At 52.8% G+C, this 15,780-nt stretch overlaps 1 protein-coding gene across 3 annotated transcripts in view; it reads right to left on the minus strand.

Annotated features, from left to right (window-relative positions):
• The window catches only part of RBM15 (RNA binding motif protein 15), a 22,127-nt gene extending 6,554 nt beyond the window's left edge, over positions 1 to 15,573 (minus strand). The window contains exons 1-3 of one of the 3 annotated variants that reach the window (XR_010082915.1): positions 11,955 to 12,495; positions 6,603 to 8,181; positions 309 to 488 (exon numbers count right to left, since the gene is read on the minus strand). Coding sequence is in view for 1 of the 3 variants with exons in the window: in XM_063418434.1 (XP_063274504.1) it covers positions 12,565 to 15,381 (2,817 nt within the window). In the remaining 2 variants the exon portion in view is untranslated. The other 2 variants (XR_010082914.1, XM_063418434.1) reach the window with 2 other exon arrangements.
• Between the last annotated feature and the right edge of the window lie 207 nt (positions 15,574 to 15,780).

Below are 15,780 nucleotides of genomic sequence, written 5' to 3' on the forward strand. Positions count from 1 at the left end.
CTTCTGCCACAAGAAACAACTTGGCAGGATGTGGTATCCACACATCCCACCTGCTCCTGCAAAGCTCCCCTCCAAACCTCCAGGATCCTGAGGAGAGTCCTGCCCTGTCTCTCCAGCAGAGTCACCAATTCCTCACCCTTATTTAGCAAAGTGGGAGTGCTTTTCCCCTCTCTTTCCTTCTGCGGAGGAGCAAAGGGCTCAGGAGCTCCCATTTCCCACACCCCAGCCCGTGCATGGGCACCACCAGCCTTTATTTGCCCCCCAAACAATCCTGCACAGGCAAAGCACCTTTCTCCAGCCACAATTACCTCTTGTCTATCCTAAACTGTTGAGGAAACCAACTCCACACTGAGAAACTCCTCCCCAGGAGCCCTGCACCATCCTGCCAGCGGGCTGGGAGGGGGTGAAGTCTTCAAACCTTTGTCTTCCCCCTGAGCAGGCCCAGGGCAGCAGCTGGTGGTCAAACACTCCTCTGCTCACACCTCGTGCTGGGGAGGCAAGCACAGAACACATGGTTCAGTTCCCCTGGCAGCTCTGAAAACCAAAGGCATTTATTTACATTTTATTTACGTTATTACAACACAGAGAAGCCAGCAGTGAGCAGGATGGGAACATCTGCCCCCAGGAAGGCTTTGCCATCCCACTGAAGTCATCCTGCAAATCATTTCCTGAAGCTGTTTCTGCATAATGCAGAGGAATTCTGCACCTTTCAAAGGGCTTCAGATGCCAGGGTGTGTGGAGAAATGTGGGTTGCTGGGACACAGTGAGGTTAAAAGCTGCAATCTGAGGTGAACTAGAAAATCCCTTTTGTCCCTACTCCCTTCACAGAATCCCAGAATCTTGAAGGCTGGAAAAGCCCTCCTGGATGGTCCAGTCCAACTTGTGCCTGATGCCACCCTTGTCACCAGCCCAGAGCCCTGAGTGCCACATCCAGGCACTCCAAACCTCCCTGGGCAGCCCCTGCCAAGCCCTGACCACTCTTTCCATGCAGAAATTATTCCTGAAAATTTTGCCCTTACTCAAAGGGAATTTCCCTTCCTCCCTTGCTCATCTGCAACACAGAAAATCAGCAGCAATGGCTAAAAATGATCCTCAGCACAAAAAATGCTTTGTTGAAAGGCACTGCCCTCCCAGCCATCCCTCCTGGTCCTGGGAAGGCACTGGGGACCCAGATCCCACCTCGTGTACCTCACAGGCAGCATCTCCACATTTTCCACTGGAAAAGAAATCACCACCAACTCCTGGTTCCTTCCAAGAGGATAATTTCACTCACAATAAATCAAACCCCTTGGAAAACCAATGCCAATCTCAGCACTGTGCCCTGAGCCACCTGGGGAAACATTTTCCTGCCCAAGCTCATCCTTTGCACGTGGGATAATATCCCATGGTCAGCTGGATCTTGATGGGAAACAGCATTTGGAAGCACTTTACCAGGACTGGTTTAAAATCTTCTAAAATTCAAGGTGCAGAGAAACCAAACACCAAAAAACTGTCCAAAGATCCAGCGACCTGCAGGGAACCAGAGCTGGCTGGAAGGAATCTGAGTGACCACAGGAACTCAATACAGCCTCAAATTTTCACTGTACCCCAACAGAGACCTGGTAGAACACCTGAGTCCCTTTGGAAACAAAACTTAATTTCTTTTAGATAATCAGTTTTCTGAGCAGACAGACAGAGGACTGATACCCTGAATCCTGCTTAATTTTAGCACCACAGGATTAAGCAGGCAAGAAGAAAACATGGAAGTGGCTTCTCCAACAAGACACGGCAGGTAAGGATCACTCCTGGGTTTGTGCCATCCAAAGAGCTGCAGGGGGCTGCAGGGGTGCCATCCTTCCTGGGAAGGAAACGCTTTTCCATTGGCAGCCAGGGATTTACTCCCAGGTGTAATCCTGGAGGAGCAGCCTGGGAAGCCTCCAGGACCTGGCAGGATCGATTTATGGGGTGGGTCTTAAACCCGCTTCAAGTGATGTTCCCCATGCCAGGATAAAAAGCTGCTGAGAGTCAGCTCGGGGCTCTCAAAGCTAAGGAAGTCAGTGCAATCCCAGATCACACGGAGAAGCACACTGCACTCCAAATTCCCACTGGAATTATTTTATATTATTAATTTATACAGTCACTGTACACCCCTGAGTGTCCTGGCTACCAGCTGCAGGTTTTCCCTTCCTTGCTCTGTATTCTGGGTCATTGGAAGGCAGGACTGAGCTCCTGGAACATGGATTTGGGCATTTCAAAGCACACAGAACAAACCTCTCCCTGCCCTGCAGTCTCCGTGGTCAGGCTGTGCCCTTGATAAAAAAGATAAACCTACTAAAAACCAAGGCTGTGACTTTCCCAGCACTCCTCAGATGCCAACAGCAGATAAACCCAGGCACTGGACACAGAGGAAGCTGATCCTGATGTTTATCATATAATAAGGAACAATCTTTATCTGGCAGTGAAATCCCCCCCGAGGGCTGGGCTGGGATTATTTCAGTTGTGTCTCCACTGCCCGAGCTCTGGGTTTGCTTGGAGCTGTCTGGGAATCCCACACCCCTCCTGGGGCTGAGACCAGGGGCAAGAACTCTGGGTTTAACCCAGTCCCTGGGATCTCCCTCCGACCCTTCCCAGGGGTTCTTTGAACCCAAACCCACTGCAAAGCTGCTCCTCTGCAGCGCTGCCCTGCTCCCAGCACGCCCATTAACCACAGGGGGAAAATCTCCATAATTCCCCTTTTAAAGGGGAACAAGAGGCTTTTTCACAGCTGTGGCAGCACCAAACACACCCCAGACAAGGTTCTTTAGCTACCAACACTGCTGAGGTCCCTGTGTTTACCTTAAGCCACATGAAGAAAGCCAAAAGCAATTTAAAATAGCTGGGTAAGGATATGACAACAGGGCCTTCCAGCAACAGGAAACGTGGCTGTCCTGTTTGGCACACACTGCGTGCTCCGGGCTGTTTATTTGCCCTCACACACACTGATAACAGGAACACTCTTTTTTTTGGTGCTGCTTTCCCCCCCAGCCTGGAACATGTCCTGCAGCCGTGTTTACCATGAATTCACCAGAGCCTGAATTAAAAAGTTGCAGTTCCGAGGAGCTGAAAGCCTTCGTAAGAGGTGGGAGTTGTTTGGAAAATAGTAATAAAAATCTTTAAAGATAACATAATGGTTTTCACTGAAATCTATGGGAATTTATCAGAGACTCTAATGAACAAAAATTAAAGCAGATGTTGAAAATGCAGAAGTTTTAGCTTTAGCTGAGATCCTCATGGGAAAACTTTCCAGCCTGCAGAAACCACAACGGAGATGGGAGCTCTCGCTCATGGCCATGGACAATTCCAGAAGTAATTCATGGGTCAAAGTCTCTTTTCCAAAGCAGACTTTGCCTCTGAAGCCACCACCAAGCTTTGCAAAACTCTCCCCTACAGATATCCCTCACGTGGGCCAGACAGAGCCAGGATTGTACTCTGGAAGCAAGAGGCAAAGGGTGTCTTTACAACACCCCAGGGATGCAGAGAACACCAATAAACTGAGCTCCAGCCCCTCAAGCCTTTGGACAAGCTGGAAAGGAGTCCCGGGCACCCTGACTGACACAAGGGTGGTCACAGGGGTGGGGTATCTGGGACTGGGCTCTCCCAGCCTCAAGCTGCTGCTGGGATGCAGCTCTGAGTGCCACGAGGAACAGCAAAAGCACTCTCAGACACCTGAGAACTCAGAGGGGAAAGCTGGGCTGGCAGAGGTGAACACAAGGTCTGAGAATCACAGAGCCCTGGAATGGTTTGGGTTGGAAGGAACCTTAAAGCTCATCTTGTTCCTCTCCCTGCCATGGGCAGGGGCACCTTCCACTATCCCAGGTTGCTCCCAGCCCCATCCAGCCTGGCCTTGGACACTTCCAGGGCTGGGCAGCCACAGCTGCTCTGGGCACCCTGTGCCAGGGCCTCCTCACGCTCACCAGGAAGGATTTCCTCCAATATCAACCCCAAATTTCCCCTTTTCCAGTTGAACCCACTGCCCTTTGTCCTGTCACTCCAGTTCCTGATGAGGAGTCCCTCCTGTATTCTTGCACACAATCTTCCCCTCACACACCAAGAGGAGCGGCATGAGAAACATCAACATCCCCTTTTCTCACCAAATGCTCCCCACAAGCCCCAAGGACAGCAGCTCGGGTGGTTCAGCTCATCCTGCCCTGAACCTCTGCCCAGTCCAAGCTGGAGCAGCCCAGACTGGCAACAACCAAAGCAATCCCTTGGCCAAGGGGGCTGCAAACACCTCCGTGGCCCAAAGGACATCTCCTCTCCATGGGCAAACAGCCCAACAACCACCGCTGGCTTCCCTTCACTCCAACCCTTCTGCACCCCTGGTGTGTCCTCAGACACACATTTGTGTCCTCAGACACACATTTGTGTCCTCAGCCGTATCTAAAATGTGCATTTGTGCAGCCTGGAGCAGCAGCACGTGCATCTGGAAGGAGAGACTGGCTGGAGGATCCCAGTGCTCGCCTGCACAGAGGGCACAGAGGCCAGGGAAAGCTGCCAGCTCGGGGCTGGGTCGAGCTGTGTGCATTGCTAAACCTTGGCCTGACCTATCACTGCATCTGGGGACAGGAAATTCTGAAGAGAGCTAAAAATCTCCAGCCCGATCTTCAGATGCAATTGCAGAAGAAAAAGGATGAAGGTCAAGGCAGGCAGATAAGGAAATGAAATTGCCGTGACCCACAATTAATCTACAGCTCATCTGTGAGGCCAACCACATCCCATCCCCATCCTGGGACAACACACACCAGCTCAAACCCAAGAGCCTGGGCACAGGAGCTGGGCTGGGAGGCAGCAACTCGTTAATGCACAGCAACAGCAGCACGTTTGACAGCACCCACACCCCCGGGTTTTTTAATTAATTTTAATTAATATATCCCTGGAGCGGGATACAAAGGGGGAAAGAACAGGCAACCTTTGTGTCACTGTCCACATTCTCTGCTCCTACTCCAGGCACCTCCATCAGCACATGGACAAGCAGGATGAGCAGCAGGAAGCTCCTGTCAGACCCATCACAGCACGTGCAGCTGGGCCGGTCCCCAGAGCTCTCTCTGCCTTAGGAGTTTACCTCACCCAGTTCTCAAGGCAGCTCTAATTACACTCAGGCACAGGGCTCCGAGCCAGGAACCGCAGGAGACACCACGGGAATCACAAAGCCAGCAGCCCCAGAGCTTTTCCAGTGCTCTGCCTGCTCGACCAAACCCTTTTTGGTCTTTGCCCCAGACCTCGGGACACAAGGTGGGAGCGTATCCTCCAAGAGCCTTTGCCATTTCACAGTAAACCAGCAGCATGAGGCCAACACAAGCTTGTTATTGGCCAAGAGCAGAATCTGGGCCATCTGATGTTTTAAACTTATTAATTCAGCTGCAGCTGGTAAAAGCACAGTTCTAAAAAAATGTGTGAATTCAAATAACCGGCTCCCATCTAATCCGCTCGCCTCGCGCTCTGCTGCAGTGCAGTTAATTAAATGGTTCTCGTTATAAATCCACTTTCCCCAGAAGTCTCATTAGCCAAATTAATATGATGCACAGAGAGCACTTAACCCTTCCAAGAGACTGGTTTTAACAACAGCCTGGCTCTACCTGGCCGCTGGAGCATCCCCCTAAGCCCTTCAGAAGGCAGAGGGGCAGACCCAGCACGCAAAAACAACTCGCTAGCGCCAAGTGACCGTAGGAGAACCATCCCACAGCACATCCCACAAAACCCCCGAGTCCCTGGAATAAAAACATGATGGAAAGGAGACAGGGAACCATCTCCCAGTGAAACACAGTGAAATGTGACTCAGAGAGGCAGAACTCTTCTGGAACAGCCACTGACACTTCGAAGCACACTCTAGAAGTGGGATAGTGCCCAAGCCCTGACACAAACACCTGGATACCTGAGCAGGTGACCAGCCTGCCAAAGAGATCCCCATTTTTGGGGTACACTGATAGATCACCCATCTCCTGTCAGCATCAGCCCAGGCAGAGAGGCTGAAACACATCTCTCATTATTGAGGCCAGCCCCAGACCTATTGTACAACACTTCAAAGGAGATTCAGAGGTTGTATCTCAACACCACAAAAAATACATTGCAAATAATAGGAATTTTAACTACAAATACCAACTTCTAGAAGAAAAGGCATCTCCTGAGTCTCCCTTTTCCAGTTCCCTTCCCTCATAACCAGCAATAGCTAGAATTGCTCCCATTTACAACAAAAAGCTTCATTTAAATTATTACACCAGCATCCCAGAAACACAGAAAACTTGACAAATCATTGCCTTGGCCTTCCTTATCAACACACACAAATTAAAAACTCTACTGTGGGTTAAAGCAGTGTTAATTCAAGCAGTTCATGAAGTCAAAATAACAGCTCCAGCTTGCCAAGCTGAGAACATGTAGCTTTATGTGCACAGCTCTGTTTTTTAACGGGACCCCCAACAAACAGGGAAGCACACCCAAGAGTCGCTCAATTCCCGAGCAGGGTGAGCAGCACAGTGACTGAAGAAAACACAATTAGTAAGCATCAACCAACTGGAGAATCAAGACAACAAAAGGTGAACAATCTTCTTTGACATTACAACTCCGCTCAACCTCTTCCAGCGCCTTACCTGCTTTAGGGGTTTGCACAGCGCTTTGCCCCGGGAGCAGACACCTTGCAGAGCACATCCATCGACTGAGAGGCATCTGCAGCCAAGCAAAGATCCCTGCCCGGCCGCAGGGGGTATCCACGGAGGTTAAACTGTGTCAAGGCAAACAAGCTGCCCTCGGAGGCGTCCTCATGGCACGTCACAAGAATTCTCCCACGAGCACGAGGCGGGAGCTCCTGACGCCGACGACGCAGCGGTGGCGGCTTCCTCTCGATGTCCTGCAGCGAACACGGAGCGGTGCTCCTGCACGGGAACAGCCTTCCAAAGCTCAGAGCCCCGGCACAGGAGAACTACAGCCACGACTGTTTGTTTCGGGCCGCCTCCGGCTTTCTCCTCTCCCTGTCTGCGCTACACCGGGAGCGGCTGCACGGAGCGCGCGGCGGGGCCGGGACGCGAGCAGGGCACATGCACATCCGAGGCGTGTGGAACCACTGGCTTCAAAACCGGTCAAAATAAGGCACTGAGACACCACGCAAAGGTTTAAAATTACCGCCTCCAGCTCTCAGGAACTCTTCATCCATTCAGCACTAAACCCACAACTGCTGAAAAGCCCCTGGAGATGGAGGAGCGCCTCGCGTATGGCAGGAAAGGCTTTATTAACAGCATTTAAACACTTTTAAGGACTCATTTCTCTTTTTTCTTTTGGCAATTTTGGTGCAAAGGTTTTTACGTGCAAGATTCAAAGCAATCTCAGAACTTTTTTTTTTTCTTCAAAATTAAAAAAAACAAAAACAACCAACCAAGAATCAAAACTAAAGGCAAACGTGTTGGGTGAACAAAACAAATCAGAGAACTTAAAATTCAGGAACTCCAGCTCTTCCAACCAGCGAAGGCCCAGAGTTGGCCACCGTTCCGAGGCGCAGGGCGGTGCTCCCCTGCTTCTTGCGCGCCAGCAGCAGCACGGCTGCCCCGTCCCGCTGAGGAGAAACGCAGCAAGTGCCCCCTTTTTCACTGCAAACACGGGGGCCACAGCAAGGCCATCGGGCACAATTCTTCTGACTGGTACCACAGGTCGAAAAGTGTCGGTGCTCTCCCTGCTTCTTGCTCAAGACCCACAACTATCAGCTCAATCTGGCAGCAGCAGGAACCCCTCCGCTGCCAACACAGGGGCCAAACGTTTTTTTGTCGTCAATTCACTTCCAGGCAGAAAAACCATTTTCCTCAAAAGAAACAATTTATTTAGAATGAAACAAAATCAGCTCAACTGTGAGCGCATGTTTGAGTGACAGCTACTTTTAAGCTGTGTGAGCCATAAAAAGGGTATTCCTTTACTTTTCCAGCAATCTTGTGTACACAGCACAAAGCAAAGAGGTCATTTTTTTTTCCACTTAAAACACGGGCATTGGCATCACAATAGCAGATACACAACTTTTTTTTTTTTTAAAGCTGCCATTTTAGTAAAATGCACAAATACTAAACAGATAAGCTTTCTTCCACCAGGAGGCCCATGTAAATTCCACATAAGCCACAGCTTCTCTTCCCAAAGGTCCATTAGAGCTTGGTATTCCATGCGGTTGTCTTCTGCAGTCCACCAGATTTGCTTGCAGGAGGAAAAAAAACGTTATTTCAATACAAATTTGTACACCAGATTTGGGTTTTTCCCCTCCCTACATTATACAGATGAACATAAAGATCTACGAGGCCTTTCTGAATATTCTACTTGGACTTCAAAAAGCACCAATACCACCCACGGCCATGAAACCTCGGAATGAAGTCGCCTTCTAGGGACAGATGCCAAACAAGTAGTGCAGGGCTTCCTTTTGGACCAGGATTAAACTAGGCTTACAGTACTGGTGATTACTCAGCTTGCAATAACACTTGATGGGGCACATCAAAATCATTATCCAGGAGAAAAACCAACCTAATTCTTGCTAATTCGGTTGACTTTCCTCACTGGGTATTTCCTGAAGGCAACTTATCAACAAAACCATGAAATGTAGTGTTACACAGCTCTTTTGCTCTCGTTTTGCTGCGCAGGTCTAACAGCAGGCAATGGCAATATTAAAAGGTCAAATCAAAGACACACCCAAGATAATTTAGAACTGGTACTATTCAAGTTGTATCTCCTAGCCATCGTTTTCACACAACTGGAACTGCAGGAAGGTGAATATTCAATGAACCATTCTCTGTGCCACCCGGTCTGCTTTAAGCCTGATACAAAAATCACCTCATCGTTCAGTCTATCAATCATTGGAATATCTGTCCTTCGGTGCTACAAAGAAATAAACAGGGGGACAAAGGGGAAAGAACCCCAAAAGCTCCAGAGCCACATGGCAACCATTTCTTCCCCTCTGGGTACACAGCACTCCCCAGGAGCGCTGCCCTCAACACTGTTTGTTTAGAGCCAGGAACTACCATTTTCCAAGCTATTTTTCCCTGAGTCCTCAGAGTGTTTGAACTTGTCTTCACAATTTTGATTCACTCCTCCTCTCCATTAATACCTCAGGCCTTTCACCTCAGTTACCATCAACCAGAGGGTTCTGAAACCTACACCAGAAATTAAAACTCGTTCCTCATAAAACTCAGCTCTCCATAGAGGCCAAGAAAGTTCTCACCAAAATATTTCACCTTTAACACCCTTGTAGGAAACAAAAGAGAGAGGGCAAGGTTTGTCTGCCTGGCCATAGTGGCCTTTTCCCTCTGCAAGGCTGACAAGGATGTGTTGGTATTTGTGTCCCTAAAACCTCTGGATTGAGGATAACCTCGGTGTTCCCGTGGCAGGAGCAAACAAAGCCACTGGCCCGAGGCCAAGGGAGTTGTGCAAAGTTTCCAATTGAAAGAAATAAAATGACAAACTAAAATCTCAAACAAAATGACGAGTCATTTGAGGTTCTTTCCCCAAAGCATAAAGCACAAGGATGAAATGATTCAGGAAAAGGACATCCTTTTTCCAGGCTAATTCAACACACTAATGAAATAGAAGAACACCAGCTGCACACAAGGTCGGGAGGGAATACTGAGCTCTCACCAGAGCAATGTAATGCCAGACACGAGGAGAGAGCCAACAACTGCTACATCTGGATTGCTCTGCACACTGTGGTATCACCCACAGGCTTCTAAACCTTCAGCCCTGACTTCAGTGGACAGTTACTCCAACTGGGAACACCTCAGGGCAAGGAGCAAAGCACAGCCTGCCCAGCTGTGGGATGGCAGCACAGCAATTCAGTGCTGGCAAAAAAAACCTGCCCAAGTTTTGCCACAAGAACCCTCAGAGGGTGTTGACATCCTTGCTTACAAAACACAGCAGCAACCACAAATAAACCAGACTCAAAGAAGCAGGTGCCCCATTAAATAAGGAACCAGAAAACCTGGAGTCAAGCACAGCCTCACCTGCTCCTTCTCGCCCTCCAGCACAGCACAATTTAACAGCCAGTGGCAGGCGGAACCGCCCTGATTTTCCAAGGAAAAATGGAAGTGCAACTAGCATGCCCTTCCAAGAAAGCCTCCCAAACCAAGCTGGCTTTGACAAGCTATGTTGACCCCAAGTTTTGTGTTTTTAAGCAGGTGCCTGCTGCAGATCAGCGGAACAAACGCTGCTCTCTGCGACTTTCAATGTCCAACACCAACTTTAGTGCCTTTTTTTTTTACTGGTTTTGAGCAGATTTAAACTCCCAGCTGTTCAAGTCTCTTTCCTAGAAAAACTCTTGCAAGTGATTTCTGTCAGATGAAATGAGAAAACTCCCTCTGAATGCAAGCAGCACTCGCAGCATTGATCACCTGCTGACACACAACAGGCACCTGCCCCAATTAAAACATTCTTTGCAGTAAGTGGTAAACACGCTGTATCTTCTTAAACACAGTGATTTGCACTTCTGGTGTCATTCCCAAAAATTCTCGTTGTTAATAGTAAGCTGAACAGCTGAATTCTGCCATCTCTTACATTCACACTGAAGGACAACCCAGAAATCCTGGATTTTACCCTCAAATTTAAGAGCATTAAATGAGGCTTTCACCTTTTCATTTAGAAAGAAAAGTGGCTATAGAAACAAAATCTGTGTTTAAGAGATGCTGCCACATTGGAATTCTCAGTTCACCACGATATTTGGGATACTGGGCCCACTCATTCTGGGCAGATAAAGGAACCAAAGCCCTCTTAAACCACAGCCCTCTCTGACAAGTGGTTCAATAACAAAAAATTCCTATTTTTGTGACAGAAACTCAAGCAAGTTCAGTTACACCCATAAAATACATTCAAGACATTTCCTCCTTCATCTCCTATTCGCATCCTATTCCACACTTTGATTTTTGCTGTGCAAGTTGTAACAGAAATCAACTCATGCCTGTATCAATTATCCAAGGAATCTATTGGATCATGGACCAAGCGAGGCAGCATCGCTTCTCCGTTGCCCAAATCCCTGAAAACATGGCTAAGTGCAAGACTACATTCTGGCTTTAAGTGCAAGATTCCAATTTTGGGGCCTGTAAAGAGATACAGTGAGATTGACACTTCAGTTTAGAAACTGCTGCAACATCCTTTTGGTTGGTAAACAGAGTACCATGGAATTAAATCCCATCAGGGTTTGAGATCCCTTCTCCCCTCCTAAAGCCTGGATTACCAAAGGTGGCTGAGGCAGCTGGAGAAAAGTGCCCAATGATTGGGGAAAAATAAGAAAAAATTAACTGTGTTCTTTGGAAAAAATAAAAAAAAAAACAACCTGCAAATAGTTTCATCCTTGAATCACAATAACAAGAGCTCAAACCTCAGCATCTTGGAGTATTTTTAATATTCCTCCAAGATGCTAACACCACTTTACTCCAGGTGCCCATGATAAACCTCATGTAATGCCCGCTGCACACTGTACCTGAAAAGTCCCTAGCAGACAGCAGTTCCTTGCTATTAACAAAGAGGTAAAATGTTAATGAGAACTTTTATGTAATTAAATTATCACAGAATGAAAAGCATCTCTGGAGAGAAGCACTTACTTGCTCAGTTTGCACTGTGGAACCAGACCCCACTGAACCTGCAACTCTTGGAAAACAAAACAAAATAAAAACCCACCAAAAAAAAAAAAAAAAAAAAAAAGGCAATAAAACCAAAACCCCACAACAGAACTCAGGTTCTCCTTGTTTCCTGCACACCAGAGTGAGCCCAAGACATTCCTGGTTTGCAACAAAGTCCTCAGCTCTTCACCAAACCTCCTGACTGCTACAAACCCAAAGTGCACATATGGGATACATGGGGAAACCAGGGAAATACACCTGTTAAAAAACCCAGTTTCAGTGCATGCACCTGGGGGGCTGGATGCAAAAGGAATCCCTTTCCAAAAAGGAATTCAGTGTTCTGCTGTGTACCCGAGAGCAGCTGCTGCTCACCTGAAAAACGTCAACCTTGAGCCACCAGACTCAACGGGGAAACCATTGTGGCTCCTGAGGGAAGGGATCCCACGGGCCAAAGGGCCCCTGGCCTGAGGCCAGCACGGAATTTCAAGGACTCAGAAGAGGAGCTGACACCAGTCTGTTATTAAAGTGTGGTTTTCCATTTCCACTGAGTGCTTTAAATCTGGTCTGTTTGGTTTGGAGCTCTCTCGAGGACGAGCTCTTGGGACTTGCTTTAAAAGACATGAAATGAAAAAAGGACATGAATCTAAATTAAGAAGAGTTTTTCTTTCTCCCCCTCCCCCCCACCCCAGTTTTTCTTATTTTTCTATTTTCTGTAAATCAAAGCAGGCTGAGCCTCCCTGCTGTCCCCACTGATAGGGAATTCTCAAAATATCCTATTCACGCTACTCCTAACCAACCTCTCTGGCTTCTACCTTTATAGAAAAATGTAGTAACAGAAAATCGGGCCGGGAAAATCACCTACAAACAAAGACCTATTTAAAATAACAACAGGGCTGGCTAAGGCTGTATCCCATAGCACCTGGCACACGCTGGAGGGGCTGCATGGAGGAGTAGGCAGGGTTGGGAACAGAACACGAGGGCCTTAGGACGCCCCACGGACAATGATCATGACCAGATAGTCGTCCTCTGATTTGGCCAACGCCTTGGCCGTGGAGTCCAGGAACTGCTGGGAGAAATCGCAGGGCGGAAAGGCGTGCAGCACCCCGCTGTTCTCCTTGTCTTTGTTCCCCCCCACAGGCAGGCTGATCACCCCGGCAGCCTGCTTTTGCTTTAGGTAGGACACCAGATTCCTGAGCGGCCTCTGCGTGGAGGTGGTGGCGGCCTCGGCAGCCCCGGCTGCGGGGCGGCTGTCGGAGGCGCCGGGCACGGCCAGAAGGACGGCGTATCCCTTGGGACCCGCCACCTTGATGCGCCGGTTGACCTCGTCCAACTTGGGCTGGTCCAGACGGAGGCGTTGGGTGATCTTGAGCTGAGCCACTTTCCCCCCAGTCGCTCCCTCCACGAGGAGGCTGCTGGCGACGCCGAGGTCCCCCTGGAGCAGGTGCATGTTGGACGGGAAGTTGCTGTTCTTCAGCAGGAGCATCCCCTGCCAAGCCAGGCACAGCTTGGGCGCTGCCCCGGCCTGCGCTGCTCCGTCCTGCTGCTGTTTCTGGGGAGGAGGTTTGAGCCGGGAGCCTCCGCCGCCTCCCTCCGCCGCCCGCTCGTCCTTTTTGGCCGGGCTTTTGCACTCCTGGGCGGCGGCGGCGCGGTGCTTGCGCTCCCGCTCTGCGGAGTTCTTGCGGTCTCGCTTTTCGTTCTGCCCCCGCTCCAGGCTGCCCCGGCGGGACTCCCGGATGGGGGAAGGCCGCTCCAAGAGGAGCAAGCGGGACGAGCGCTCGGGGTCGTTCCCGTAACGCTCCCGGCCTCCGAGAAGCTCGGGGCTGCGGTCCGGGGGAGAGGTTGTGGCCAAGCAGTGGCGCTTTCGGGAGGAAGAGGAGCGCTCGCTGTCAGGGGAACGGTCCAAGTGGCGGCCTCCATCCTCCGCCAGTCTCCGTTTCCTAGGCTGATCCCTACTGCTACTGCCCAGCTCCCTCTCCCCGCGGTCCCGCTCCAAGGACCACCCATCCCGGCGGCGCTCCAGGCTCTCCAGCGGGTCGTAGGCAGCTGCCCGGTTACTCCGGTCCCGCACAGGGGGCAGCGGGGGCACCCACTCTGTCTCGGGGTAAAGGTCTCTGTCACGGTCTCTATAGAGCAACGGTGGCGTCCTGTCCCGGGCCCCCCGCAGAGGGTCGGGGGGGGCTCCCCGGTGAGCCCCAAAAGCAGCCGCCTCTGCCACGAGCTCGTAATGAGCCGGGGGCGGCAAGGGCAGGGGCTGCAGGTAGGGCTGCTGGTACCGATGCTCCGTGTCGGCAAAGTCTACGCGGAGCCGGCGATCCGGCCCCCCCAGGGGGAAGCCCCGCATGTGGGTGCAGGCTGCCTGTGCCGCGTCCAAGCTCTCGTACTGGATATAGGCCCAGGAATCCCCTTTGCGGTAATCGATGGTGCGGATGGTGCCAAACCGATCAAACTCCCTGGCCAGGGCGGCCAGGGGCACCCAGGGCCCCAGGCCGCCCACCCAGAGCCGGGTCGTCGGGGTGGCTTTGCCGTACCCGATCTTGATGGGGTTGCGCAGCAGCACCTTCCCTGACATGGCCAACTTGGCCCGGTGCGCCATGTCCAGGTTCTCAAACTTAAGAAACCCGTAGGTGCTGGTCTGCCCGCGCCCCGGCCTCTTGATGTCCACCTCGGTGATGACCCCAAAACGGTCAAACGCTCGCCGCAAGTCCGACTCGCTCACGGTGATGTCCAGGTTGCCCAGGAACAGCGTGCGGTTGGCTCTCTGGTCATCCTCGGGGCTGATCTCCTCCTCCCCGGCCGCTCCGGCGCCTCCTCCTCCTCCTCGGAATCCCCCGGCCGCCGCCACGCCGGCCACGCGCTCCAGCCCGTAGGCCGGCCGCACCCGCGCCTCGTAGAAGCCGCCATAGTCCCGCTCCCTCTCCAGCTCCCTCGGCAGCGGCGGCGGCGGCGGCAGCCGGCCCAGGGCGAGCTGCTGCAGCCGGTAGTCCCGGTATCCCAAAGCTCCGCCGCTGCCCGCGGGGGACAGCGCCCGCTGCGCGGCCCCGGCCGGCGGGTGCCGCACGGCCGCCGCCACCGCGCCCACCGCCGCCGTGCCGTAGGGAGATTCCTTGTCCAGCAGCGCCGGGGAGCGGCTGCTGCGCCGGCGGCCGCTGCCCCCGCCGACATAGACGGCCTCGATCTTCAGCGGGCGGTCGTAGAGCACGAGGCGGCCGCGCGCGTGCTTGGCGGCGCGCGCGTCCTCGGGCCGCCGGAAGTTGACGAAGGCCACGCGCTCGTCGGCGGCGCCCGCGCCGGGCGGGAGCCGGCTGATCTTGACGCTCACGTCTCCGAAGCGCTTGAACTCGTGGAAAAGCCCGTCCTCCACCGCCTCGTCGCTCAGCGCCGAGCCCAGCTCGCTGATCTTCAGCGTCTTGTACTCGCCGCCGCCCGGCTCCGATGAGGAGGAGGAGGCGGCGGCGGCGGCCGCCCGCGATTCTCCGCTGCGGCTGCTGCTGCTCCGCGACGCCTCCGCGGTTTTACCGCTGTAGCCGTGCCGGCCCCCGCCGCCCGCGGCCGCCGCCGAACCGGTCTCGTACTCGCGGCTGCCGGCGCGGCCGGCCTTGTCCGCGTGGGCGCCGCGCCGGCCGCTCCCGCTGTTGCTCTCGCTGGACGCCGCCGCCGCTTTCCCGCCGTTGGAGCCGCCGCCTCCGCCGGACGAGCCGCTCGGCTTCTTGCTGCCGCGCGAGGAGGAGGAGGAGGACGCCGAGTCCTCGCCGCCCCGGGAGCGCTTGGCCTTGGCGGGCGAGCGCTCCTTGCCCTTCATGGCGGCGGCGGCCGCGCTCCCGCCGGGCCTCCCCGACCGCCCCGCTCACGCACCCGCCGCCATCTTGGGAGCCGCGCCGGCAGCGCGCACCGCCCTCCCCGCGCCCATTGGCTGCCCAGGGCGGCGCCCTCGCCCATTGGCTGACGCCGCGGGGAAGCACCGCCCTCCGCCTGGCGCTGCGTGTTCCCATTGGCTCGCCGCGCTGTCGGTCTGCCAGCCAGCCCCGTGCTCCCGCGGGGGGGCGGGAATTGCCGCCGTCGCGCGCCTCCCTGCCCCGCTCCCTCATTGGGCAGTTAGAAAGGGCGCGGCTATCTGATTGGGCGATCTTACCTGTCAATCATGGTAGTTCAACCATGGGAGGATTTTAGCCGCCCATTGGACACTGGGCAGAACTTATCT

Source organism: Prinia subflava, chromosome 23 (assembly GCF_021018805.1).
Source record: "Prinia subflava isolate CZ2003 ecotype Zambia chromosome 23, Cam_Psub_1.2, whole genome shotgun sequence".
NCBI lineage: Eukaryota > Metazoa > Chordata > Aves > Passeriformes > Cisticolidae > Prinia > Prinia subflava.